At 49.6% G+C, this 27,996-nt stretch overlaps 1 protein-coding gene across 12 annotated transcripts in view; it reads left to right on the top strand.

The window, feature by feature from the left end:
• Positions 1 to 819: 819 nt before the first annotated feature.
• Ampd3 (adenosine monophosphate deaminase 3) overlaps positions 820 to 27,996 on the top strand; it is a 44,915-nt gene continuing 17,738 nt past the window's right edge. The window contains exons 1-5 of one of the 12 annotated variants that reach the window (XM_004851414.3): positions 820 to 1,017; positions 10,246 to 10,471; positions 19,916 to 20,120; positions 22,700 to 22,862; positions 26,032 to 26,251. In XM_004851414.3, the coding sequence (XP_004851471.2) occupies positions 10,251 to 10,471; positions 19,916 to 20,120; positions 22,700 to 22,862; positions 26,032 to 26,251 (809 nt within the window). In that variant the 5' untranslated portion in view covers positions 820 to 1,017; positions 10,246 to 10,250. Of the gene's footprint in view, positions 1,018 to 1,042; positions 1,198 to 1,264; positions 1,463 to 1,500; positions 1,723 to 1,782; positions 1,915 to 1,937; positions 5,509 to 5,545; positions 6,426 to 10,245; positions 10,472 to 17,862; positions 17,947 to 19,915; positions 22,319 to 22,699; positions 22,863 to 26,031; positions 26,252 to 27,996 lie in introns of those variants that run through there. The other 11 variants (XM_013074688.3, XM_087211693.1, XM_021263790.2 and 8 more) reach the window with 11 other exon arrangements.

The following is a 27,996-nucleotide window of genomic DNA, read 5'->3' as shown; positions in this document are numbered from 1 at the left end:
CAAGAGCAGTGGGACGACGGCTCAGAAGCCCCTACCTCTGGGCCGGGAACAGCGGGACTCAGTACCTTGGTCTGGTGGTCTGGTGTCCTCTGTGTCTTTGCAGTGTGGAACCAGGTGGCTGCCTGTCTGCAGCGGGGTGATTGGGTGCCTTCCACGCGACTCAGGACCTTGGTAGGGCGTGCAAAGACCTGCCTGTCTGGAGCGGGCTGATTTGGCGTGTTCTGTGCTCGTTTGTTTTCTCTTTTGAGACAGGATCTCTTTAGGTCTCTCAGGTGGCCTTGAACTCACTAGGTAGCTCAGGCTGGCCTCGAACTATGAGTGCTGGGATTCCAGGTGTGTGCCAGCGCGCCCAGCTCCATTATTTACAAATAAAAACCAGGGAATTAGGTAAAAGGAATAAAAGCTGGTGCTTAAAGGAGATAACTGTGTGAAAGCTGTTGGCATACTGAGGACATATAGTGGCACTCACTAATGAGTACTTTCTTTCCCTAGTTGCTGTCATCTTGGGCCCTAAGTCAAGGAATGTGGGGTGGAGAGTGGGTGTGGGGTGGCATCCTTTGGGAAGACTGGAAACACAGGCGCAGGTTCTGGCTGCTTCTGGGAGGCAGGTAGGAGTTTGGGCCTGGATATGTTTCCATGGGCCTAGGAACCTCTAGAGAAGCTGTTCCCCAGGAAGTTATTTAAGACCTGCAGCTCTGAAGTAACCTGGGCTGAAAATGAGGTTCCAGAGTCATTAACAGGGAGGAGGCTGTTAAAACTCTGGGAGTGGCAGAGATCTCCAGAGTGGGGCAGTAGAGTCAAGAGTTATCCAGGGAGCTGGCACAGTAGGATCCCAGGGAAACCAGAAGGGCAAAGCCAAGTCTTGGAGGCTGAGAAGCCACAGGCACCCAGGTTATCAGTGCAGGGAGAGGGAGTGAGCAAGGGAGAGAGACAGAGAGAGAGGCCTAGGGTGCGCCAACTTTGGAAACCGGGTACTCCAGGGGCTCCAGGCAGGAAGGCGTGGTCAGCAGGGAAGAGGTGAGCGGGTAGCTGTGAGGCACCACTGGCTTTGGCAGCCAGGAGGTCATTCAGGACTTTGAGGGGCGGGCACAGGAGCCAGGCAGCTGAGGGTAGGAGAGCCAGTGTGTGTGTGTTGGGAGGGAGGGGAAGGTGATCCCAGTGAGGAGACAGACACCTGGGAGGAAACGGATGCTGCAGGTCGGTGCCACTACGGGGAGTCAGTCACGTGGGAGGGGCAGACACCCCAGCCTCCCGCTCGGGAAATGTCCTGGCGGGGAGGGGAGCGGTGCTGGGGCCCGGCGGGTGGCAGCCCGGGCGAGGCGCGGGAGCCGGGCTGGCATCTGACCCCGGGCTGCGGCGCGGGCCCTGCGGAGAGCCGAGAGCTCTTCCGGCCGGGGGACAGGGCTGTCGCCGCGCCCAGGCGCTCTCAAGTTTCCTGTCGGCAGCTGGGCGGGCGCTTCAGGTAGCTCGGTCAGTCCCGCCCCGCGCCCCCCGCCACTCTCGCCTCCTCCGCAGCGCCCAGGTGGGGCCGCGCCGGCCGGGCGCTCGCTCGGGTCGTCCCGCGGAGGCGGCCGGGGCTCGGAGCGGGGCCCCGCCAGGCTGCGCCCTAGCCCAGCTCGCCCGGGCCCCTTGGAGCGCGGCCTCGCCCCGCGGGCGTCGGTCTCCCTGCGCCCCAGTCCCGCAGCTGCGCCGGCCCGGGCATGGCCCTGTCCTCGGAGCCCGGTGAGTGCGCAGCGGACCTTGCGGCCGCGCCCTGGGCCCGGCCCGGGTCCTGAGTGCCGCAGTCGAGGCCCGACTCAGCCTCCCGGCTCAGAAAGGTGGGGGCGCCGATCCCGTCCTCGTCCTCGGCCCCTGCCCACCTCTCGGGTGTGCTCCCGCCTGTCTTCCCGATGGCCTGGGCTCCCGTGGCCTCAGGTGAGCCCCGGGCATCCCAATTTCCTGGCGGCCTACAGTAGATTCGCAAAATTTAGGGAAATCAAGGTAGCTGGGACCTGATACTTCTTAAGTGCTTGGACGAGTTTGTAGATGCTGTGGGATTCGGACTTCTAAGGGGGACTTCACCTGGAGGCTGGGAATGGACAGGATGATGGGGCAGCACATCGTTTGAAGCCTCTGCTTTTTCTGAACAAAGGAGGTGTACAGCTCTGTGCGCTGGCAGTCTGCATTCTGCCCTTGAACTTCCTGGTAGCTGTTTTGCCAGAAGAGCTGCGAGTGGCTGGCCTAGTCTGGCAGAGGCCAATGTAGTGACTTTTGAAGGCCCTGCTCGATAAATAGTGTCCTGATCCAGAACTGTAGGTGCCTGGAAGTTTTTGATGACAAATAAGCAAAGGAGCTAGGTGAGAACTGGCACCTTTAGCAAGGATTTCAGCATAGTCCTGAGGCCTTGGTGGCTGCCTTCATGCTTGGAGTGAACCAACAATTGGCCATCTTCAGAGAAAAGCTGACCTTAGATGGAACCTTGGAGGAGAAATTCCTCCCCTGGCTGGGAAGTGCCAGTGTGGAGTGGTAGGGGTGCCACTGAACCAGGCAAACGGGGCTTCTGTCAGCTCCTGCCTCTTGGAGTGTTGATAGTGGTTTGTGGTGGTTGGCTTGGCCCTGGCCACAACTCTGGCTGCACCTCTGAGGGGCCTGGGTTGTTCTGAAGGCAACGGGGGGACACCGGCCTCTCTAGGAATAATGACTGTGTGTGTTGCTGGGAGACTCTTGACCTCTCAGTCCCATCCTTAGCTCTGCCTCAGTTCTTCTAAGATCCCAGATAGGTGATGAGTCCTCACACCTACATTAAGTTCTTTCAGATATGAGGTCTGTTTTTCTAACTCTTACAGTTGTGGGATTGCTCTTCACACTGTCTCAAAATCAGACCCAGATCATGATAATGTCTGAGCAGATAAAAAGTCATCATAGGGTTAAGCAGAGAGTTTCTCCTATAGCAATTCATTGGCCTTCATGGCTTTTCTGTCAAGTATATTAATTTCTTATATTTTTTTCCACATGTTGGCTGTATATCTAGGGCAAGAAGCAATGGCTTTTGTCTTCTGATGTACAATATGAAGAACTAACTAGGGCATAGCAGGGTAGACTCCTGGCTAGAATCCTGGCTGTGCAGTCACTAAGAAGTAGTATTCATGGAGGACAAGACTGTTCCTCTTTCTGATTTGGCTTCAGATTTAACATTGGCTTTCTTCTTCCTGCACCCACATAGGAGCTTGGGAGAAAACTAAGTCCAGGATAGTGCTAGATAAGTAATGCTGAATAAAAGGATTCTGTGTCTAGTAGAAACTTCATGCTCATTTTCTAAATTGGTCTCTCTTCTACCTGATATAATAATAATGATAAAGATAATGATGTTTACAGTTAATTTGTATGAAGCATGTACTCTGGCTGGGCATGATGGTGCATGCCTGTAATCCTAGCACTCAGGAGGCTGAGGCAGGAGGATCGTCATGAGTTTGAGGCCAGCTTGGGCTGCATAGTGAGTTTAAAGCCAACCTGAATTGCATAGCAAGATCTGTGTCAAAAAACAAACAACACAACTCAAGCCAAAACAAAATGAAACAAAAACCTTAAAGCACTTACTCTGATCCTGGTATTAGTCAACTCATTCTACATATGCTATCTAATTTGTCATAGTAACCCAGGAGGTTGGTGGTTTTATTACCTTTTTGTTTTTTAATAAGGAATAAAACTGAGCCACAAAGATTTAGTAACTTGCCCAAGGTCATGCAACTAAGTGGTAGGACAGGATTCAAACCCCTATAAGCTGGCTTGAGTCTATGCCCTTTACCATATGCTGTACTGATTCTTGAGATTGCCATAGGTGGATCCTTTACTTAGCTCACTCATTCACTGGTTGTTTAATGTGATTATTTATCCAACAAATGTGTGTTGAGTACCTGCCATATACCAGATATGGGGATATAATTGTGAATGAGACAGGCAAGGTCTGTTATGAAGCTGATATTTAGCAAGTGAAGTCCCTTTGCCCAGCTCCATGTGTGAATCACATACATCTCAGAAATGAGAAGAAAAACAGACCTCTATAAGCCCATACCTTGCATCTGGAGAAGAGAGTGGTATCTTTCCCAATGAGACTAATTTGATTCCAGCCTTTCCTGCCCTTTAGGAGCACTTAAGTGATGGCAATAAATGCAATGTATCTCCTGGGTAGGAGATACAAGCACTGGGTCTGGTTATCATAGATGGTACTGATGTTCCTTCAATAGGAAAGTAAGGCTTTGAGCTTGAGGTCAGTGCTGTCTGGTTTAGGGGGACATTTAGGCCACAAGGAACAGCAACAAGTTAGGCTCAAGGTGGAATCATGAGGTCCTGAGAAGAGCTTGCCCTGCTCAGACAGAGCTGTACTTTGCTCCCATACTGCCTCTGTTCTGGGGGGTGTTCCATCCCTTTGGTTCCAGCAGGACCCATGGCTATTGTTCCAATTGGTGTTCTCTGAGCAGAGCTGCTGCTCATTGCTGTGTGGACCTGGTGGAGTAGGCTTCACACTGATAGCTGGGCCCCAGAAGGCTGCTTTCCCTGGGTTGGAAAGTGTTCCCAACACCCATGCCATAGGATATTAATAGGTGTTTTCCCTGTGGCAGCAGTGATGGGATGGTCAAATAAAGGTATGAGGTTAAACAGAGTGAAGCAGCTTTCTTTACTGCAGGTATTCTTGGGTGTTGAATTTGCTTGTAGAAATTATAAATAAAATGCAGTCTTTTTCAGGCCTTTCGGTGTTCAGGATCTCATTAATGGTGCAGAATAAAATTACCTGAGCGCATTGGCCTCAGATTGGCCGGTTCCCATTATAACCCCCCACCTCTACCCTATACCTTTCTCTTCCCCAAACACCAGCAGAATTTATTTACCCCTCCTCCCTTCTGGCAGAACAATAGTAAGGGCTTGGATTTTTTTTCTCATGCTGTAAGCCCATTTAATTATTTTATGAATACATATTACCCCCCTTCTAGGTTATTTGTAGGCTGGTGATCACACTGTTTATGAAACAGCTGGGAGGACAGGTGGGCTGTAATCTGTGGGTAGCCAAAGCTCAGCAGCAGCCTGGGCATCATGTGTCAGCCTTGTAATCCTGCTCTGTGCTCACTGGAGCTACAATGTGGGCTCAGAAGGGCACAGCCTCTCCATTGGACGTGAGGAGGTGACTCAGGTCCAAGTCAGGGCCTGGTAAGTCTTACCTCCTGGTAAGCAGCTGACCTAGCCTTTCTGGGCTCTTCTCCCCAGGATTTCAACAGCATCACAGAAATAGCTATTTTGTTCATGGTTATTTCCCAGACCCAAATGATTTGTTGAAGTCACTATGAGGCTGCGCGTCTCTTCTGAGTCTGTCCCTTCTCCTAAAGGGCAGATAAAAAGGAACAGAGCTTTGTGCCTGTGAGGCTGTTTTCATCCATCCAGCTTGGCTTCTGTGGGTTACTTGAAGTAGGCTCCACCTTTCCCAGGAGAGCGGCTGAGGCTGCGCAGAGCTGGAGGCCCACGTGAGCGTGAGCTGCAGTAAGAAGGGGAGGGGACAGGGTGGGCTCTGGTGGGCCAGCTGTTCCCTGCTTCTTTCTTCTGTGTGTGTGTCTGGTGGAGCTTGTCAGGTTACTCAGTCATCTGTGATGTGCTGCTTCTTACAGGGAAGAAAAGGAGGGTGCGAGGGGGCTACTAGCTTCTCATCCCGGCTGCCTCTTCTGCTTGCTGCCTCTATACTGAGGCTGTCCTCACTCCCTGACACTCTGTCCTTCTCTGGGCAAGGAGGAGACAGTTCATGATCCTTCCTTCTTTTAGAGGGGTAGGGAGGAGCAGCTGGTATTGACCGCTGAGCGCCGAGGTCCTGGCCAGCCCTGGGGTGCCCTCAGGAGGGTTTGTGGTTTGGGGGCTCTTCTGAGAGGGGTCAAGGCAGGCTGTGCCATAGACAAATGCCCTTGGTGAGATGAGCCTGGTGGCCAGGTGACGCCTGAAGTGGAGTTCAGAGCAGAATTAGTGAAGGTGATGTATCGCTCATTCTGCTCTGCTTTCAGGAGGAGTCTGGCATTGGAGAGAGCCCATAGCTTATCTCTTGTGCTTGCCCAGGACAGCTGAGGGCAGCAACCACTTTAGTTTCTTCTGAAGAGGGATGGGAGCAGGGCCAGGACACTGCCTTCAGGACATCACAGACATTTTGTCTTGGATAACCAACTTTACCTGGGGCCTTTAGGTTCTTGGAAAATTTCCACATGCATTTCATATTCAGGGAAGAATTTCCAGCCCAGACTTTTTCTGCTTACAGATATGCAAAGCAGAGACCTCCCACCCTAGCTGTGGCAGGCGGGCCCCATCTAGCTGCTCTTACACTGACTCAGCTTAGCGTCCTGGGCAGCACACAGCACCTGGTGGAGTGCTCGCCTGTGTTGTATCCGCAGGAGCAGCCATGGAGACTTCAGGTTCAGGTCTGTGTTTTGGGTTCTGTCAATCCGCATCTGGCAGGAGCAGGAAACAGTTTGATTTGTGTAAGGAGGGGATTTTGGTGGTGCTGTGCTTCTTTTCTAGAAGGGCTGGAGTGCCATGCAAAGTTATTGTATGTTGGAATCAGCAACAGTTTACAGCTTTCAACAAATCTTTTTTTTTTTTTTTTTTTTGTACTGGGGATCGAACTCAGGAACTTGTGCTTGCAAGGCAGGCGCCGGAAGCACTGAGCTAAATCTCCAGCCCCAGTTTAGAGCTTTCTAACTGACATTTCTTCACACTCAGCGCAGGGTGTAGCGTGTTACAGTGAGATAAGCTGTATTGCTAGCTGACTGATGCTGGCAGATTCATAGTTAAGCCTCACAAGCCTGCTGGCTTCAGCTGACAAATGGTTGCAAGGCAGATGTGATCAGGCAGCTGGAGCTGAACTCTGCCTGGGCATCTGCCGAGTAGGCTGTCCTTGGCAGGGCTGGCTGGCAGGTGTCTGGAGGTCTGAGAGGGAAAACAAGCTCTGGAAAGCAGGGCTGGGCAGGTGGGAGCTGTCGGCCGAGGATGTCCAGAAGACAGCAGACATGTGGCTGGCTGCAAAGTGCACCTGGGTTGCCCTCAGTCCATACCTCAGTCTTCACCAGTTGTTTATAACACTGGAAGTAGTTCTGCAGGCAATTCACACTAGCTCTGTAAAGAAAAGTGCTCTGTGGGGAGATGCCACTCCGTGGTCCTGGAGTCCTTAATGTGCCTTGCGAACCTGGACTGAGGGGCTGTGGAGTGCAACATCTCCCCAACAGTTGACCACAGGCCTTGTTTTACCAGCAACAGGTTTTGGTGTCTCATGGGCCTAGTGTGAGAAAAATTGATTTAAATATACATCCTGAAAAAGAATGTTTGGTTGACTCAAGCAAGCTAAAAATGCTTTCGAAAAAACATGGTGGGCTCTGGTGTAAGAACCTCAGACAAGAAGGACCCTGCCAAATGCCCACTCCTGAGCGGCTGTGTGGGATGTGTCTGGGACAGACTGTGTGTTCGTGGGAGGGGACAGGAAGGTGGGGTGGGCTGCTTCTGCACAGGGTAGGAGCTTAGGAAGAGATGGGTCTCACTGGCTCACCTTTCTCTGAGCTGGCCTCCTTCTTTGTGGGTGGGGTAGGAGAGGGCCCTAACCGCCAACATCTGTTAGAACAGTGGTGGCAAACCAACAGCATACATGTCACAGAGGGCTGTTAGTCATCATTGAAAGCTCTAAAAGGTTCACCATCACTGTGCTGAAATGAGCTTAATTTGTTTTTATTATTTTTATCTTTTTTGAGGTCTTAGATCTATTCATTTTCTTCCTCTGTATTTGTTTAAAAGGTGACATTATAACAGCAGTAGTTATCAAAATAAGGCATCCTCACATATGGACATCCCTGCCATCTGGTCATTTTGAGGGTGTGTCTCTCTTGTCCGTAACAATAATAAGTGTTTTCACACACTGCAATCAAAGTGTGGGTATAGTTTTTTTGTGTTAATTTTTTTCATTTACTATTTCAGAAGGTTTTTAAAATGTAGTTGTACCATCCTTATAAGTATAAAACTGGTTGCTTAATAATTTTTTTTTTCAAGTGGGTACACTCTAATTTGCACATTTTAAATTTCTTTATGTAGAGAGTGTGGGTAAACATTTTTGTGCTTTTTCCATCCTTTGGATACTCTCTTAAAGGAGTTTCTAGAAGGGGGATTACTTGGTCAGACAGTGTGGCATCGCTGCCCTTTGCTTGGCCCTGTTTGATGTAAACCTCTGAGATGTGAAGTGAAGATTTGGGACTTCTCCTTTGACCCGTGGACTTGGGATTGGGGGGCGGGATCCTGCTTTGCTCTGGCCTGACTGAGCCTGGCTTTTTCTGCTATACCAGCTTTTCTCTCCCCTGTCACCTCCTTGGAGCCTCTGCACCCATGGTCCCTGGCTTCCCCTTCTCTCTGCCATCATGACATGAAATCTCCTTTGTTGGCTCTGTTCCTCTTCCGCTTCCAGGCCCAGCCTCTGCTGTCTTGGGTCTGCTCCCTTGACCAGCCCAGATCAGCCAAGCTGCCGAGGTGGCTTCTCCTCACAGCTCCCTTTTACTAAGCTCCTGGACGGGAAGATGCCCAGAAGAGGCAGGGCCTGGGTGTGGAAGGAAGAGGAAATTGGTTTAGAGTTAAGCTGCTCATGGACAGACTCTGACTGCCCATTACCAGCCTGCTTTCCTCCTTCCCGTGTGTCATGAATTAGCCCCACTTGCTGCAGAGAAAACCAGAGCAGCAAGCTGCCCCAGGCACCAGAAACCTCCCTGGCATCTGGGATTCCGCCCCTTAGAACTGAGAGAGCCTCAGAGACCATGTAGGCCCATTCCTTAGTCTCACAGATGACAGCATTGTGAGGCCAGAAAATGACTGGGCAGCTAGCCCAGGCGGGCCCCTGTAATTGCTTCTTTTGCCTCCAGGCAGGGCAGGTCTCAGCTGTTGGTTAACAAAACCACTTGTCTCTTAAACGACCCCTCAAGAAATTGTGGTAATAGGTATGCAGGAAGCTTCCTTTCTTTTATTTATTTATTTATTTATTTATTTATTTATTTATTTATTTATTTTCTTGAACTCAGGAGCTTGTGCTTTCAAGGCGGACTCCGGGCCACTGAGCTAAATCCCCAGCCCACTTCTTTTCTATTAAAATCCTAGGGAAGGCAGAGGCAGTATCCACCCGTTGTGCAAGTATTCTGTTTGCCAGGGAGCCTGAGACCCTGTCCTGTACTCAGAGGGACCCAGAACAGCAGCAGAGTGTAGTGGTTAAGGGCGCGATGCAGGAACTGGGTGTCTGGGTTCAGATCCCTGAGTACTTTCAGTGGTGAAAGGAACAGTGGGGAGAAAGACTGAGAACAGTCCAGACCTCCGGCAACTTATTTCAAGGGTGACCCTGGGCAAATTTGCTTTCTGTACCTTCATTTTCCCAACTGTAAAATAGGAATAATAAGATTGTCTGTGTTAATATGCATAAAGTGCTTGACAGAGTATTTTTCTATGAAGTGCTATATAAGTATTTGAAAAGAAAGAAGGCAAGCAAGGAAGGACGGAAGAAATTAAGAGAGGAAGAAACCAGGTGGTTAGGAAAGCCCACAGTATGCAGAGATGTGGACAGGAAAAACTTTGAGGATGTGAATTTTCATCTGGGTAAAGAGCACCCCTGTTCGGATCCTTTGTTTTATTTTCTGTGTCTTATTAAAGGGTTCTGGAGGGCTTGGGGCACTGTGGAACTGTGTGGTAGCAGATTCCTTCAGCAAAATGCCTTGTTCCAGGAAATGCAGAATGCAGGTTTGGATTTCCCCGGGGCTCTTGTAGTCTTCTGGGGCCTTAAGGTCACTGTTCATCCCAGAAGCTTTGGTCTTCCCTACCAGAAGACGGGGAGCAAGGTTGGCTAGTGTTGCAGCCCTGACTGCCTCCTCGGAGTCTGAAAGAGGGAGGGCTCTCAACTCTCTCTTGCCCTCTCTCGATCTTGGAAGTGAAGTTGGGAGAACAAGGCTGTGGATTCCCCAAGGTCGGGGAAAATGGAATTCCCAGGTCGAACAGCTCATTCTTTGACTCCTGAACAGTTGCTTTCTCCTGAAATGTGAGTGGCCCTCTGTGCTTCACACCCAATTACTTACCGAGCTAATTTGGTCTGGGAATTCCTGAGTGGACAGCTGAGCCAAGGCCCGGGGGAGCTGGGCCACACTCCAGGGCCATCTGCTGTTCACACCAGGAACCGAGGGCATCCAGGAACTAAATGACCAAGGCTCACGCTTGCCCTTTCTTTGCTAGCCGAGATGCCGCGCCAGTTCCCCAAGCTGAGCATCTCAGAGGTGGATGAGCAAGTCCGGCTCCTGGCTGAGAAGGTGTTTGCTAAGGTGCTTCGAGAAGAGGACAGTAAAGATGCTCTGTCCCTCTTCACCGTCCCCGAGGACTGTCCCATCGGGCAGAAGGAAGCCAAGGAGAGGGAGCTGCAGAAGGAGCTGGCGGAGCAGAAGTCTGTGGAGACTGCGAAAAGGTTTGTCCCTGGGCTTCCATGTGCACAGAGTTGTGTGTCCTGAGATGGGGCACTCTGGGAGCTGGCGTGTCCCCAGGGCTGCCGTGATTTCTTAACTGAGACCACTCACCCACCCCTTGCTTATTGAAGGAGGTCTTGGTGCGTGGGTTTGGTCAAAAAGATCAAAAGCTACTCTCTCCCTGCAGCTGTTTTAATAACAAATTGTGTACAGAAATGCATTTCATTGCCAAATGATATTTCCCTTTTCTTTTTGGGAATTTGAGGAACTTTTAAAAAATCAATTTTATTTCTTTTCATCACTTGACACTCATTTGCATTATGAGTTAACAATTTTTTTCTATTTGGAAACTTGAGGATTTTTTGGGAAACACCAATTTTATTTCTTTCCATCAGTTGATACTTCTTTGCATTATTAACAACTTTGTCATTACTTGGCACTTGTTTGCGTTATTAGGTAACTTTTTTGGAAATTTGAGGATTTTTTGGGAAACACCAATTTTATTTTATCACTTGACCTTCATTTGCATTATTAGTTGACATTTCTTTTTGGAAATTTGAGGAAACACCAATTTTATTTCTTTTCCTCACTTGACACTTGTTATTAGTTATTAGTTAACTATTTGCCAGGAGCTGTGCTGGGACTGCAGATGTAACGATCTATAATGCAGTACAGTCCTTGCCCTGTGGAACTTCCAGTTGGTCTAGACAATAATTGAGATATTGGACAAACTAATAAAAGAATTCCAAATTATAGTAAGTTCTATATCAATCAGGGACTAACTAGAAAAAAAGAAACCTGAGTATTGGCAATAGGTTTTTAATGCAAGAAATTAGTTATGCAGGTTGTAGAAAGCTGAGGAGCCAACAGGAATGAAAGAAGCAGACTAGAGCAGGGACACAGTAGGGGCAGCTGCCCTCCGGCTGGGGAGATAAAGGGGTGGTGTGGCTGGAGTGGGGTGGGGCCACCCTGGGAAAGTCGGAACTGCGATAGCCTTTCTGATGGACACTGGATCCCAGGAGAAAAAGCAGCTCCTGCGGGCCCAAGGCAGAGAGGGAGGAGGCTGGAGGTGCTGTACTTTACCTTCCGGGTTCCCCCATGGAATGCTGTCGGCTAGAAGCCAGCCGACACCCTGGGGAAACAGGACAGGGCGAGGAACAGATCTGAGGACAAACAGGGAAGGTTAGCCCAGGGTGTTTGCTATAAAGGAGATGAATAAGGAGGAAAAATGAGAGAGAGAGAGAGAGAGAGAGAGAGAGAGAGAGAGAGAGAGAGAGAGAGGGAGGGAGAGAGAGGGGGAGAGAGAGGAAATCTATTTCCCTTTTTTCGATTAGTTTGGGTTGTTGGCTCTGAGGAAGTGACATTTTAGCTGATCCTTCAAGGGTGTAAAGGAGCTGGTTGTGTGTACAGCTGGTGGCATCCTCCTAGGTGGGTAAGTCAGGCAGGGCAGAGGCTCCCAAGACTCTTCAAGGAGGTCTGTTGGCTAGAGGTCCGATAGAGGGGCCCTGACTGTGCTCTGCAGCTGGAGGGGAGGCAGGGCCCCTTCAGACTGACCTTGTGCTCCCTGATAAGAAGTTTGGGGTTCAGTCTCTGACTGGTGGGAAGTCCTCATCACTTCACAGCTTATCTCACCTGGGAGAACAGAATTAAAGAGATAAAAAGCTTTTGGGAAGCATCTAGTGCAGCCATGTGGAGTCTCCCCCTGTGCAGTACCCTGCAGACCTCAACAGCTGGTGTCCTGCGACTTTTTGACCCTCTCTCAGACCACTCAGGGATCAGGCCCCTGCTGAGATCCTCCTCATTGTGGAAGACAGTCCTTTCCTTTCTTGGTAGTGTGTAGTTTCAGAATTTCCTTCACTGGCTTTTGGACAACAAGCTGATTGCTGGTGTGAAGACAGGAACAGAGCATTGCCATCTGTAAAACCTGTGATTGTTTTCTTGAGAGGGAAGAGTTCACATGGCTGCTGGCCAACTCTGAGTGCTAGCCTTGTGCTGGGCGAGGTGGGTGGCTCCAGCCCAGTGCTATGTTCATCCCTGGAAGGAAAAGAAGAACATGGTAGTTGGGACCATTGGCCATACCTGTTGGCCAGTGGAAAACAAGGGCCAGCTTCAGGACCTGCACACACAGTGGGGCTTTCTGTGTGCGATGAATTGAGCATTTTCATAATGAGAGGAGAAGGAGTCCTGGGATTTTTTATTAGCAGGACCAATCTGTATCTGAAGCCAGTTTCCATTACAGAGTGACACTGTGCGTGACATCTGCAAGAAGAGATTGTGTTCTTTTAATCAGTGCCAAGGCTAAGGGCAAAATGAAACTTTCTTACTCTCAGTCCTAATGGTGCTCTGTGGTTTCTAGAAGTTCCTCTGCGAACTCCTCCTTAGAAATTTGTCCTGTCCTTTTCTGTTAGGCAGTGGTGTCTTGGTTTGCATCTGTCGGCCCCATCTGACCATAGCTCCTTGAGGACTGTATCTGGCTCCTGCTGTCTCCCCAGCATCCAGTCTAGGCCTTAGCCAGGTTGACGCGCAGTCAATGTTTGATAGAGGAAAGACATCCTGTTTTCCTGTTGCCCCCATGTCAGGGACCACTGTGGTCCGCCTCTCATGAGCATGCTGTGGGGCCTTGGGCAAATTAGGAAATCTTTTTGGGCCCTAGTTTCCTCATCTGTAGAGTAGGGATGATAAAAGAGCAACCTTCATGAGATATTGTGAGGAAAGAAGGAGTTAACATGTGTAAAAGGCTTAGGACATGCCTGAGTCACAGTAAGCCTTGTAAATGTTGACTATCCAGCCTCCTGCTACTGAGATGGGCAGTAATAGCAGCTACTGCCATGGAATTCTCAGTGCGGGCTGTGTACTAGACTGTGCAGTTTGATTTCTTCTTTCATCCCTACATTAATCTTATGAGTAGATATTCTTAGAATTTGGAATTTGCAGTTTAGGAAAATAAAGCTCAGAGAAGTTTGATTAACTTGCACAAAGACAGATAGTAAATGACAGGACAGAAACTAAAACCCGTATCTTTAAAATCTAGACCCTACATCTTAATCAGGAGAGAGTCACATTTTCAGGTGGGCTTCTTGGTGTGTAGACATCAGAATGACACTAATGCTCTTCCCTAGAATATAGCTGCTGGCCTCTGAGCCAGCCACAGTGCCACCTGTACCCACTGTCTTCTTTTCTGAAAGACAGCCTGTTTCCTTGACTATCTGCTAGACCTCCCAGTGTCCCCTGGGATGATGCACACACAGATTTGTCTTTGAACCTCACTGCTCACTGGAGATGCCTTTATGCAAATCTTCAGATGCAAACATTTTCATGGAGGACAGCTTCTCCCCAGCTCCCTCTCCATCTTTGGACCCTCCCTGGCAGTCTGGATCTAAATGGCAATGTGGAGACTTCCTGCAAGGAGCCCACAGGCCTAGAACCAGCTGCAGGTCTCCAGACGTGCAGTATGTAGGTTTTTTGTGTTTCAAACTGTGACATATATTGGGGCTTCTAGTTTGGAAAAAGCCCTCCCATGTCCCAGCTCCTCTGAATATCCCTGGTGCCGGGAGAAGGCTATCTTTACAGTAATTTACTTTTTCTCTGTCCTGTATAAAAAATCAAACCCAAACAAAACACTCACATTGATTTTAAGGCTAATATAAAAGTGAGAGTCATGGTAGTAAAAGTTTCTTACAAAAAGAAGTTGAGTTGTTGGGAGGAAAGATGAGCAGCTGGCACAGTTTTGTTGTCCAGGATTTCTGGCTCTGGGAGCCAAACTGGCTTCATACGGAGCTCTTGAGGGACTGGGGACTGATACAGGGTGCTCTGAGAGGCACTCATTTTGCAGCCCAGGCCCAGGTGGGGAGCCAGCAGGGCCACTTGTTGCAGGACTCTCTGCCTTAGGAAGATGACCCTGGCCAGGTCTCTGCTGGGACTCAGGATGGATCAGGCAGAGGGAGGGTGGGCTGTCTGTGGAAGCATAATTAGGAGCAAGGTGAGAACCAGAAAACCCTGGTAATGCCCAGAGCCCTCTTGTCCACTTGAGTCTCATCTGCACAACCTAGCCAGAGTTTGCCCACCCCACATCCATACACGTGGGAATATCGCCAGCACAGAGAGGGACATGAAAAATGTCTGAGCAATCAAAATGCACATTAGGGCCCTTCCAGCTCTCCTCTTTCTTCTTGGCCCTCTTCATTTTCTTTCATATCTTTATTGCAATATAATTCATACACCGTGCAATCCACCCATTTAAAGTGTGAAATGCCATCGATTTTAGTATATTTACAAAGTTGTGCAGCAGCGATCACAGTCAGTTTTAGAAAATTTTCTTTGCCCCTGAAAGAACCCCCGTGCCCTAAATTTAACCATCACACCCTGCCCCATCTTCCCACCCTATCTCCTGTTTATCTTTACTTTACACAAAATTCTGATAAATTTGGCTATCTTGGTTTTTATCTTGTGACAGATGGAAAGAGAAAATTAGATCCTGCTATTGGGAGGATCCCAGAAGTGAAGTATGGTGATCATAAGTGTGGGCTTTGGAGTCAGACCTACGGGCTTCAGGTGACAGCCCGTCACTGACTGCTGAGTGGCCTCAGTGCAGGCTCCTAACTGCCTGAGGCGGTTTTCTCGTCTGCAAAATGAAGATAATCAAAGGACTTCCCTTGTGAGAATTAAATGAGCAAAGACACATAAAATGCTTAGCACAATGCTTGGAGCACCATTTCTATTCCTGTTTTTGTTATTGTTATTATCTGACAGTCAACAGTGAGGGAGGAAACAGGATAATTATGAAAAGCAGACACAGAATCTAAAGTACAGCAGTCTAGGGACAAAATGCTTCTCAGATTGTGACTGAATAACCCAAGGGTGACCCTGAGTCATGCAGAGAACTTTAAATTATGTTCAGTGTGCTCTGGTTGAGAGTGCAGGACTTACGTATTTTATTAAAGAATGCTAGACTAAAATAGTGTTAAACATATGAAGGGGATAGACTTAGTTACTGAAAAATTTGGCTCTTCAGGACAGCTCCTTCCCTGAGAATATTTTGGGTGAAATACATAAACAGATATTTGTTATTCATTGAACATAGCACAGCCAAAGTATTAAATCATTTTATTTTATGAAACTTCCTAAATCAGGGTGAGTAACTGATTTCTTTCTTTCTTTTTTAAAAAATTCACGGCCATTGACAAAGGAGCTTTATTTGAAACAGCCAGTTTATCTATTTTAAGACTAGAGATTGTAAAAAGCATTAAGGATTATACTTCACTGTGACCTCTGGGGTCTTTGGAGAGGAAGGGCAGCTGGGAAGGGCTGGGGAAAAGGGGATGGAAGCCGGGGCTGGTGGGGAAACAAATGGAGAGCACCCATGCTCATGGGCAGAGGGTAAAGGGAGGTTGGAGCAGGAGCAGCAGGTGACCCAGAGCTAAGGGAGGCATGATGGGGCTCTTTTTATGCCTGAAGGGCTTCAAGAATCTCTTTCTAAAGCAGTCTTTGTTTGGCACCTCTGGGGACAGAGAGCCCTCTATATTCCTCCATAGGATAGCAGCATTCAATCTTGTGTTCAATAAACACAGAGTTCTTGCTCTGGGCCAGTCTTGAGCTAAACACACAAACAGAGTTGAATAAAACCTGATCTGTTGGTACTGTTAGGAAGCACTTCCTCATGATGGCCCAGAACTGCCAGTCCACAATCCCACCTATCACACCTCGTGCTAGGCGGGGCCACTGGGTTAACCAGCTCAGCCTGCCATAGCTGGCCCGCCCCTCCTTCCTCCACCCACACGCTGGAGGAAGGCAACCATCTGGCAGAAGTGCCCAGCTGCCAAGGACCTGGCAGGGTGTGGGACTCTGAGGACACCAGCTCCAGGCCAGATCTGAGGGCCTGGGCTTGGAACAGTTTCATCATGCCCTGGGTGGCCACTTCTCTTGGACCACAGGGACTTTCTTGCTGGTATGGCCCTCAAAACCAGGAGGTGATCTGGTCACGAGGGCAGTTATTACAGCTTCTTGTCTCCCAGCACCTGTCCAGTGCCCCCACCTGCCCTATGGCCCTTGTCCCCATTCCTACCCTGCCCACTCCCCACCCTCCTCAGAGCCTGGGAACCAGGCACTGCCTTCCCATAACATCTGACTCATATACCGAGCCGAGGTGCAGGACCCTTGGTGGGTTCCACCTTTGCTCTTCTTTCTAGAGAGAAGTGTTATCTTCCTTCCCAAGCCCACTGCCTGCATCTGTCCAGGGAATGGCCAGGCAGGGAGAGGCACCAGGCACTCAGAGGTGCCCAGTTAGCCATTCCACAAACTGCCATGGGCCAGACCTTGGAGAAAAGCAGGTAGATCGAATACAACCCCTACTCTAGGGGTAGGTAGTGTGGGCAGAGATGGACACAGATTATTCCACAGATTGTTCACATATGATGTGATTGGTGTAATGAGAGTATTTGGGGTCCTAAAGGTGACCTCTAGTCCAGAGACCCCAGTACATAGACTCCAGGGTTCTATAATTCAGGTAAAGCTTGTGGTAACTTCCCTTGTGTCCTTCTCTTTCATTGTGACTTATGTGGGGCTTCAAATAGCTTTGAGAGGGAAGAGGGACACATGTGTGGTTGCACACATACACATGCATTGTGCACACACACACTCAGCCCCATTGCCCGCTTCTGTAGTGTATCTGTAGTATAGCCTGGATGCTAGATACATGCTTATGGCAGGCAGGATTTTTTAAATGCCCCAACTGAAAATGTACTCTTGAATCTCCAGACACTGTGAGTGTGAGCTGTCACTCCTGTCACTTTTTTGACCTGAAGATGGGGAGGTTATGGCGGGCGGTGTGGCTGGGGTTGTCACATGAGCCCTTCAAAACTGGGAGCTTTCTCAGAATGAGAGTAGAGGAGGACGTCAGAGAGATTCAAATCTGGCTTTGAAGATGAGAGCTATGTGCAAGGATCGGAGTGCCACCTATAGGAGCTGAGATGATCCTTGGGCCACTGCCAGCAAAGAACCGGAGACTTCAGTCTTACAGACCCATGGAACTGTGTTCTGCTAGGCACCTGAATGAGCCTGACAGTGAATTCTTTCCCAGGGTTCCCAGTCAAGAACGCAGTGTGGACAACATAGTGATTTTGGCCCTTTGGTACCCTGAGCATAAAGCCAGCTAAATCCTGCCAGTCTTTCTCACCTACAAAACTGTCACCTCATAAATGGGTGTTGTTTTCACTCACCAAGTTTGTGGCAATTCGATATACAGTAATAGAAAAAAGCTTTTCCAATTTCGGGGGCTACAGATTCGGTGGTTAACGTCTGGTGATTCTGAGTCCCTGGTCATGGTGAGCTGTTGGTTGTTAAACCTTGCTCTGTCTCTGCAAGTCTGAGTGCACAGCCAATGACTGTTTGCATGCAGCAGTCTGGAATTCACCTGAAGACTAAGACTGGAGCCACAGTGGATGTCTGTGAGAAGGAGAAGTCTTTGGACACCAGCTGCCAGGTACTGGCCTCTTCAGTGGGGTAGAATGATATACAGGTCAAGCCTGGCAAACCTTTGGCTTATGTACCTTCTAGCTTTTTGGTTGTGGTTATTATTTATAACCTGTCTTACCCGCTACTCACCTTAGAAGTCACCTATCACTTCTCCTTGGTAGGACTAGACTTCAGGCAGCATGGGCAGAGGCATGCAGTGATGAGGTTGGCCTAGAGATAAAAACAATGTCTGACAGGCACAAGAGTGACACAAAAGCCACAGAAGTCTCAGGGGACCCCAGGGAGCCTGTCAGTGTCAAAAGCCCGAAGCAATGGCTCTTCTTCTAGGTGTGAATGTCCAAAAGATGTCCAAGGGAGACCCTCATGGCTCAGGTGAATCTGTCTCTGAGGAATGATGGGCTGGCAGGAGTTGGCATCTTTCTTGGGGCAGGATGCTGGCTCAGCTCCATGGGATGGAGGGCAGTTTGGGGATGGCCAGGGCTGGGGCTGCTGGAGTCTGGATGTTTCCTGAAGCAGCCTATGGTGCCTGTTATGCAGGCCAGTGAGGCAAAGACAGACCCTGGGGAAGGGCTGCCCCACCTCTCAGGGGTAAGCAGCCCTGTCTCTCGGTGGTGATAGCACAAGTCCTTACCATAGGCAAGGAAGAACCAGATGACCATGGCATGCAGTTGGAGGATAAATCGGGTAGGTGAACTGTGGTCCCTGAAAATGATACAGTGAGCAGACCTAGGAAGGAGCCAGCAGGAAGAGAGTAGCTCCTGTGTAGGCCCTGAGGCCCATTCAGGGTCTGACTGACTTCCACACACTTTGTGTCACTGGTGTCTGGAGAAGAGGAGGGTTTGATGGGTTTTGGTCACCATTGGCACTGATTCCTTTGCTAGTGGCTATAGGCCCTGGTTGTGGTACAATAAATACCCAGGAAGCTGCTGTACCCTGTGGCACAAGGTGGGGCAGGTGGTCAGTTGGTTTCTAGTGTTGGACACTGTGGGGTGGGGGTGGGGTTCTGGCTTCCACTGGAGGCAGAAAGAGACATGGGAGGGTGGTGCCTACGGCCTCACCTCAGTGCTGAGTAGTTTCCTTCCTGGGAATTCCAGGACTTGGAGTGACATCAAGTGAAACATTACTGTTCTATTAATGAGAAATGCGAAGTCATCACAAATCAGCCTTGCAAATCACCATGAGCTTACAGGGCTTTAAGCCAACCTTGTGCCCAAGAGTGACTGAATCCTCTTTGCTGCCAGAGTGATGGGTCCCAAGGTCCAGACTTGGGGTCGATGCTGATCATCCCCTGTCCTATAACAGAGGTACAGTTCTGTCTCCACTATAGCAGCTGCTGCCAGGATGGCAGATGTCAGGCTTGAGGAAGGAGTAGCAGGGCTGATGGCTGGGGAGAGCAGCACCATGCTGTGTGACTTGTCTAAACTCCTTTCCATCTTGGGTCCCTGACTCCTATTTATAAAACAAGGAGGTTGGACTAATTGATCATCCTTGTCTCCTCTGCCACCAATCCCCAACATTTTGAACCCTGTGGAATATGTTGTGATTGTCTCTGTGATCCTGTTTGCTGAGACTGTTCATATGCTGGGTGAGTGAAGGTAGCATGCTGGCCACACCTGAGGAAAGCCTGGTTGATTTGCTGTCCCCCTCACATCCCTGTGCTGTGGTGGTAGAGTCCTTATTGGTGTGGTCTGCATCTGTCTGTCTCTGGTTCTTCCTACTCTAATGTCCCTTGTGGCATGTGTAAACAGTCCACAGTAGCTTATGGTGACCACAGGTGTGGGTGTCTGAGGGTTGTGCTGTGTCACATGGAGAGATGTGTGTAAGAGGAAGGCATAGCAAATTAGAATCTAATGGTAGGACCAGCAGCAGTGATTAATCAGCACAAGCACTCCTGCCAGGTACTTAATAAAGGCTGTTCCATCACTCATCCCAAACAGCTGCTGATGTCTCCCCTTTTCCTTGTCCTTGGCTCTTAGAAAGAAAAGTTTCAAGATGATCCGATCCCAGTCCTTGTCCCTGCAAATGCCGACGCAGCAAGAGTGGAAGGGTACCCCAGCGTCCAGCCCAACCATGTCTCCCGTGACCCCTGTGGTCTATGGAGCCACCTCCCAGCCCACACCTGCACCCTATGCCATGCCCGAGTACCAGCGGGTCACCATCAGCGGAGATTACTGTGCTGGGGTAAGGCATCTGTGGGAGTATGGAGTGGGCCTTGGATGCCGAGGCTGGGGGCCCCTGGTCATGCCCACCCTGAAGCCTGGCTCGGCCTGTGGATGTCTGGAGGTGGTGGAGAGGAGGCACAGGACACTGAAGAGCAGGGCTGTGGTGATGGGGTGCCTAGGGGCTCCCCCTTCCCTGTCAGAGGCCCACAGCTGCAGCTGTCACACTATTCTCCAGGCCCAGAATACTGCCCTCTGTCCCTGCAAGCCCACTGAGAAGGGTGCCAGCTTGGGCCTCTGTGTCCCCAGAAGTCTAATGGGTTCAAAGTCATGGGGCTGACTGGTTAGTACAAAATCAATCCTTGTTGAGGTAGCTTAAGGTTAGTATCTCTAAATACAGGCTAGATCCCCTCAACCAGGAAGACATGGTTTTGATTAGAAAGTGAACAAGCCCCCCCCCCCCCACTGTAGTCCATTTAGAGATAACACCATATTAATCTACAAGGAACTTCCTTGTTCTTTTTTACAAGTGCATGGTATTTCGCTGTGTGGATGTGCCACGAATGTGTTACCTTCCTGTGGATGGGAATTAGGTGGGAAACAATGCAGGCTTTGTCTGAAGATCAGTGCCCTGGCCAAGCCTCGATGTTCACCTTTAGGCAGAATGGTGTAAAGGGGGAGCAGAGGTGGGCCGGCTGTGAGTGGACTTGGCCCTGGACAGTTACCTCTCTTCTTTCTGCCAGTCTGGCACGTGCTGGGGAAGGAGCCCCTGGCCCTGGGCAACTAGTGAGAAGTAGGCTGACCTTGCAGATCCCCTTGGCACCACAGGGTCTGCCACCAGCCAGGGGGTCTGCAGTGCCTATGAGCCTGGCTGCTGGGCGCTGCTCCCCTGGGAGCCTGTGCCTCTTATCACGCTGAGTCCATTAGTTCTTCAGAGAAAGCATTTGGCTTTGCTGTGAGTGGGGATGTGGTTTTGTTGAAGATGATTGTGCCTGCCTACCCATTCCTGTCACTCTCAGAGGCCATCCCATGGGGATGTAAAGTGGATTTAACCACCCTTGTGGGGACATTGAAGGCAAGAAAGAGAAGCATCTGGCTTTACAGAAAGCAGAGTACTATTTGGTAAAAGTATAAAAACATGAGTGGGAATGATGAATACATACCAAGGCCAGCGTCCTCCTCCCTCTGAGGCTGGAGTGGGGTGGAGGAGACAGAAAGGTAGATTTCTAGCTGTCTCTGTGATGATTAATTGCTTTGCACTTGTGAAATGTCTGAAACGATTATGAAAATGTGAACATTGTTAGCTCTGGAAGGTAGATGCTGGTGTCTGTTATATTACCTTCAGTGCTTGTCTGTGTGTCTACAATATTTCAAAACTAAACATGATTATTTTATTAAGACAAAAGAGGAAAGTCCCAGCCCTCCCTACTCTGTGCTCCCCCAGCATCTTGCACCTCCCTTTCTGTGTCACTTCTCGCTGTCCTGCCTGCCTGTTTGTCTCCCCAAGCTCATTCAGACTTCGGTGACATCCTTGCCAAACCAACTACAGTTAATGGGCTCATTGGAAGGTGAGCATATGCCTCATTCATCTTTGAACATAAGGCAGCTATGGGAAAGCAGAACATTCTTGGACTATGGGACTCAGTCAGATCTTTGTGACTTTCTGGCAAGTGATTGATCCTTTATGTGCCTCAGTTTCTCCATTTTTACAAATGGATTGCGGTATGGAGTGAAATGAGAGGGTTCACATATGGGAAGGTCTTGCACATAACACATGACCATAAGGGGTGTTTGTCAGCCAGGGGTTGATGAAGCATTGTGTTGGGCATGTAGAAGTTTTCTTATTTATTTATTTGTTTGTTTGTTTTAACATCTGAAGGACCCACAGATTTTCTCAACACAATATGATGGTGCTCCATCAGGAGTAGGAGTCAGGCTTTGTCTCTTTGGGTTCTGGGGGGCAGCAGCAGGCTTGTGGTTTAATCAGCAGCTGTGGGTGGGGGTGGTCTCTGGATATGCAGCCCTGAGTGTCTATCTATCTCCCAGCAACCCTGACTCTTTTCTTTTGTCTCCTATATTGGGGTCCCAAGACCACCGCCAAGTTTGGTGATTTGTTAGCACTCTCAGGACTCAGCAGCTAGATGTTCTCACAGCTGTGATTTATCACAGTGAAAGGACACAGAGCAAACCAGCCAAGGAGAAAGACTGGTCAGCACAGAGGTGAGGTCTGGAGTCATCCAAGGGTCCTCTCCCAGTGGAGCCACCAGAGCATACTGAATACTGTCAGCATCCAGTTGTGACTAAGTGCTGCCTGCCAGGGGAGCTCATTAGAGATGCAGAATCCAAGGCTTTTACTGGGTCTGTCACACACTTCATAGCACATCTCCAAAGTCTAGGCTCCTAGAAGGAAATCAGGTGTCCGGCATAAACCATATTGCTGGTATGAACAGTTTAGACAGTGAGCCATTCTTCTTTGTCAGGATGGGAGTCCTGCAAAATCCAGCTTCTCAGGTGCTAGCCAAGGGTCAGGCTTAACAAGTAGATCTTTCTAGCATGGCAACCTAGGCCTGCTGTGTGAACCCTTTCACTTCCCTTCTGCAGATCACTGTAGAGGACTATGAGCAGGCTGCCAAGAGCCTAGCCAAGGCCCTGATGATCCGGGAGAAGTATGCACGGCTCGCCTACCACCGCTTTCCACGGACCACGGCCCAGTACCTAGGTCATGGGGTGGCTAATGCTGCACTTCTGGACGAGGGTTTCCCGGGTATGGAGTTCTGGCTGCAAGTGGGGTCCTAAGTATGGGCTTGGCTCAAGAGTTGGTGGAGATGTTTTATTGACTAAATGTGTTTCCCCTACTGGTGTTTTTAGGTGTGGGACTCTGTGTCAGCTTCTTCTACTCTGAGGTTTGCTGATGCCCCCAGGGTTGGTTTTGTGTGTACTCTGTGCCCAGCTGTGTGTAATGAGCTGTAGAAATTAGGAGAGAGAAAGGAAAGACAGTCCCTGATCACGGGAGTCTGCCAGGGAGACTCATGTGGGATATTTAAATCAATACAATCAAACAATAAATGCTGAATTGGTGGTAGGATGGCCTGGCTCCGGTGAGATACTTACAGAAGGCATGTTCCCAGGGCAGCAGAAATAGGGTCTGGAGTCAAACACAGTTGCATTCATACCCAGGGCCTGCCAATTTCTTGGACCTTGGTCAAGATATTTCTCTAAATCTCAGTTTTGCAACCTGTAAAATCCAAGACTAATAATCACTGTCTCTTTGGGGAGACTAGAGGAGGGGAGTTAGGCGAGTGTGTGTGTAGTATTTAGTGCAGTGCTGGCCTCTAGAGTGTTCAGTAAATGGCAGCTACATCTAGGCTACAGAGTTCAGGGAGGGGAGCTGAGAGAGGGCAGGGTGGCTTGCTGGTGGAATCCACTGGGCCCGTGAAGGACCTAGGAGTAGTAGAGACTGTAAGTTAAGTCAGAGAAATGAGGACAAAGGGAAACCTTACTCCTGAAAGCTGGTGCAGGGGTGGATAAGGCCCTGGAGGTCTGCACCGCAGTCCAGGACCCTGGCCACCCTTTGACCTGTGGTGGTACCAGGTTGTCCCTATCCCTGGCTTCCAGGCAGCTCTGAGTCCTACACTTTGAGTATTGTTACCACCTAGGGCTCTGGGTAAATTCAGCCTTTCTGGGTCATTTCCTTCTCTGTCCAAAGGAAGTTGATGCCAGTACAGTAATTCCTGTCTGACAAGGACAGACAGGAATGACGGTCAAATGTCGACTTTATATAGACCAAGGACTTGGCGTCCTGCCTTCTGTGTGGTGAAGCAGAGCAGCAACCTCTGTGTGCAGCCTGTGGCATCACCTGGGCCTCTGCAACCACCTGCCCCTTGCAGTCCCCAGGGGCAATGTAAGAACCTCTGAGCTGGCCTGTGGCTGTGCCTGATGGGGGACATCAGTCCCTGGCTCTGCTCTGACACCCTTCACATCTCTTCTGGGTACTGAGGGAGGATGCCAGGCAGGTCAGCCTGCCCTGCTTCCCTGACAGGGAGCCAGAGGGTTCCTCCACCTGGGGTGGCTGCTGGGCTGCTGGGCCTGTATGGTGTTGTCTCATCTGCGGAGAGTTGAAATTCTGTACTGTTGCATCCTTGGCTGGAGGCAGAGCTCATCAAGAGCCAGAGACAGCTGGTATGAGAATAATAAGAATATAGATGCTCCTCAACTCATGATGGAGTTCACCCTGATAAACCCACTTGTTGTAGTCAGCAGGATTGGGCAAGGGAATACATTAAATACAGGACACAAAACTTATAGGTTATTTTATGATAATTACCCAAGATTTAAATGCAAAGGAGTGCAAGAGATTCACCACACACTAGAAGCCCAAAGTATTCAACTGAGGACCTAGATTGCAGCAGTTTCCCACACAAGTCTAGCTGAAGACCTAGAGTTCAAGGCAATGTCCTCCTCGAGTCCAGCCAGTGGCCTAGAGCCCACGGCAATGTGTCGTGCTTGTGCGTATTGAGGATCTGCACCTGGAAGGCCCAAAGGCCAGTGGTGGAAGCCAGAAAATCTACACTGGTGAGATGAAGGATTTGTGCCACCAAGCTGAGGGATCCATACTGGAGCCGGGAAGTGATGCTCACAGTGAAAATCAGGGGTCCCCTGACGAAAACAGCAGGCATTTCCAGCAACAGCAAGGCCCCATGCTCCTCCTCCGATGAGAACATCCTAGTTTACATCAGGAAAACCATCCGCAGCAAGCTTCTCCTACAAATCAACTGGCCAAGATCTTCCCTTCCAGTTTTCTTTTTATGGCTTTTGGTAACAATCTTCAGGTGGATCTTCCATGCCCAGACCACGCTGATTCAGTTCAGCTGGGCATTACAAGTTGACCATTAGTCAATCCACCACACCACCCTATGCTAAAAATGCATTTACTGTACCTAGCCTACCTTAAGTGTGCTCAGAGCACTTACATTAGCCTATAGTTGGGCAAGATCATCTAACTTAAAGCCTGTTTTGCAAGAAAGTGCCAAATATCTCATGTAATTTATTGAATGCTATTCTGAAAATGAAAAGCAACATGATTATATGGTTATACCTTTTCACAGTCAAAGTAGAACAATTTTAAATTGAACCATTGTAAGTCAGGGACTGTCTGTAGTAGTGCAGGCATGGCTGTTGGCAGTTTTCCTGTGTACACTTTTGCAGGCCTCACAACCACTTGTGAAAGTAGGGGGTGCTATCGTGAGATGAAGGGATAGGATTGGGGAAGTAAAGGAGCTTGTTCAGAGTCTCATAGCTGGAAAATAGGAAAAGGCATTTTCTGCTTCCTGGGGGTTGGCTTAGGTCACAGCCATGGGGACAGACAGTTCTGTCCTTCCTATTCGCTGTGTGGGAGACAAGCTCTCTGTCCTATGCTCCGGTGGGGATGGGTGTCTTCATCATCCAGCTTGTCGGCTGCCATGGGCTCAGGAAGATTTGGGAGGACAGGGACAATTATTCCCACTGGGCAGTCCCACTGCTGTCTATTCTATCAGGAGAAGACACAGCTGCCCTTCCTAACATTCCCGGGGCCCTGCAGGCCCAAGGGAGCAGAAGCCCATTTCACTTAAACCAAAAAGAATTGTTGAAGTACCAGCCATGAGCCAGGGATTGTTCTAGCAATATAGCACAAATTAAAATCGCAGTCTGCATGCAGAGTCTACTCTGAGTAGAGAAGATCTGTAATACCCAAGATAAGAAGTACAATGATTTTGTACAGGGGTAGGTGCTAAGGAGACAAAATAAAGCAGTGAAGGGGACATGTGGTGTCAGGGCAGGTGAGTGGTTGGGTTTTAGATAGGACAGCAAGGCAGGCTCACCCAGAAGGAACTTCTGAGCCCACATAAGTTCACAAGGTCAGGAGTGCTTGGCCATCATTCCATTCTGTTTTGCAGACTTCCACCCTCCCCCACTGCCTCAGGAGGACCCTTACTGCCTGGAGGATGCACCCCCCAACCTGGGGTACCTGGTCTGCATGCGGGGGGGCATCCTCTTTGTGTATGACAACAAGCAGATGCTGGAGCGCCAGGAGCCCCACAGCCTGCCCTACCCTGACCTGGAGACCTACACAGTGGACATGAGCCACATCCTGGCCCTCATCACCGATGGCCCCACGTAAGCCAGCTTTCTCCCCCTCCCCCTCCCTTTGGGTGGTTGCTATCTTGCAGCAAGGACCTGAGGGGCTTTCTGGAATATAAACCACCCAGAAAGAACATGGTTGCCCTTTCTCTTTGCTTTGTGAATTTCTGCAACAATTTTCCTTCATGGGCTGGCATATTCTTAGAGTTGTTACTACCTATCCCTTCTGCATGTCCAGGTGTGAAGCTTCTGTTTGTTGGTGGCTGCCTGTGTACCTTAAAACAGCTGCCACCTTTCTCCCCAGGCAAGACCACAGCCTTGCAGAGAGCTGCCAGTCAGGGGACATGGCACAGCTGTACATGGAGAAGTGGAGAAGTGGAGAAGTGACGAAGGCTGTCGCTTCAGGTTTTGGGTTTTCGTGTTTCTGGAGAGGAGCATGCAGGGAGCCCGGGGCACTTTGTGTCATGACCCCCTGATGCTCATGGCTTGGCTCAAGCCGTCTTCCTGCATTTGGGCCCTCACTTCCTAGTGGGCACCTGGGGGCTAATCAGCAATGAAAGTTCAGCAATCTGTGCATAGAACCTCAGCATGGCTGTGCTGAGAGCAGGAATTGGGAGGGTGAGACCCCTGTCACACTGAGGACCTTCTCTTGCTGCTCCTGCCTTTTGGGTTTGCTAAGAATGATAGAATGCTGGTCCTCCAGGGAGAAGAGTGGGTGCGGAGTGGATGGACAGCTTGGTTCTTGGTCCTCACTGACCTGAGGGCAGAACTAAAACCTGGGATGGGGTGTGTGCAGTTTCTGGGAGGCCCTTCTCTGCCAGATTGTGAACAGTGACTGTCCTGTCCGGGAGGTTGTCAAGGAGAGATCCTCCCTGGGAGAAAGACTGGCTAACATGACCTTTACACTCCCTGCTTCTCTGTGACTCTCCTGTGCTTACCCTGGGGCTCTGGGGCTATTGTTGTGTTGGCAGGTATTCTTTATGGGAGCCTAGGTGACTTGATGCCAAAACAGCTGCTGTTTGTTTTGAGGCCATGAGGAAGCAGGGTGATATGATTGGAAGTTGAAGGTTCTGTGTGGCTGAGGACTCAGGCACGGGGCCAGGCACCTGAGTTGGGGAGGTGGCAGTTGGGTGCAGCAGTGAGCTCCCACCTCTCCTGGCTGAGAAAACCTGCCTACCTGTGATCACCTTCTCTGAGCTGGTGGGGACCTGGGGGCATCAGCCCTACAGAGGTTTCTATCCTGGTAGCAAATGCCCCTGTATTCCCAGTTTGCTCATGATGCAAAAAAAGTCCTCCTTTGGTCCTGAAGTCACTGAGTTGAGGATTTGGGGACATTGGGGTTTGAGGACATTTGGTCAGGGTGAGTGGAACCTCTACATTCCAAGGTGGCCAGGCCATGCCTTATACTTTGATTGTATTATTGATATTCTGGGCTATTTATTTCTGCCTTAAGGAATTAAAGGTGACTGAGGATAGATGGGAGGGAGAAAAGAGAGGAAGAGTGGAAGAAGGGAGACATAATTAGTGCGTGTTAATATTGCATAATGATGGGATTTGTTTGGGAAGTTTATATATGAATTTAATGTATCTTAATCAGTTTCAATTCCATTACTTTCCTGTCTTTTTCCTCTTCCTTCCCACTGATCCCCCTCCCCATCTCTGAAAGTCTACTTCCTCATTTCTTGTCATCTAAGGAGTGAGACTTATTGAGCATCTATTCTGCTGAGAGTCAAGGCCTATCACTGGCAGGAGCCAATTTAACCCTCACTTCAGCTTTGGGC

Source organism: Heterocephalus glaber, unplaced genomic scaffold (genome assembly GCF_053883595.1).
Source record: "Heterocephalus glaber isolate CG9 unplaced genomic scaffold, H.glaber_assembly_v1.0 deba00001428, whole genome shotgun sequence".
Taxonomy (NCBI): domain Eukaryota; kingdom Metazoa; phylum Chordata; class Mammalia; order Rodentia; family Bathyergidae; genus Heterocephalus; species Heterocephalus glaber.
This window is presented reverse-complemented; position numbering and strand designations above follow the sequence as displayed.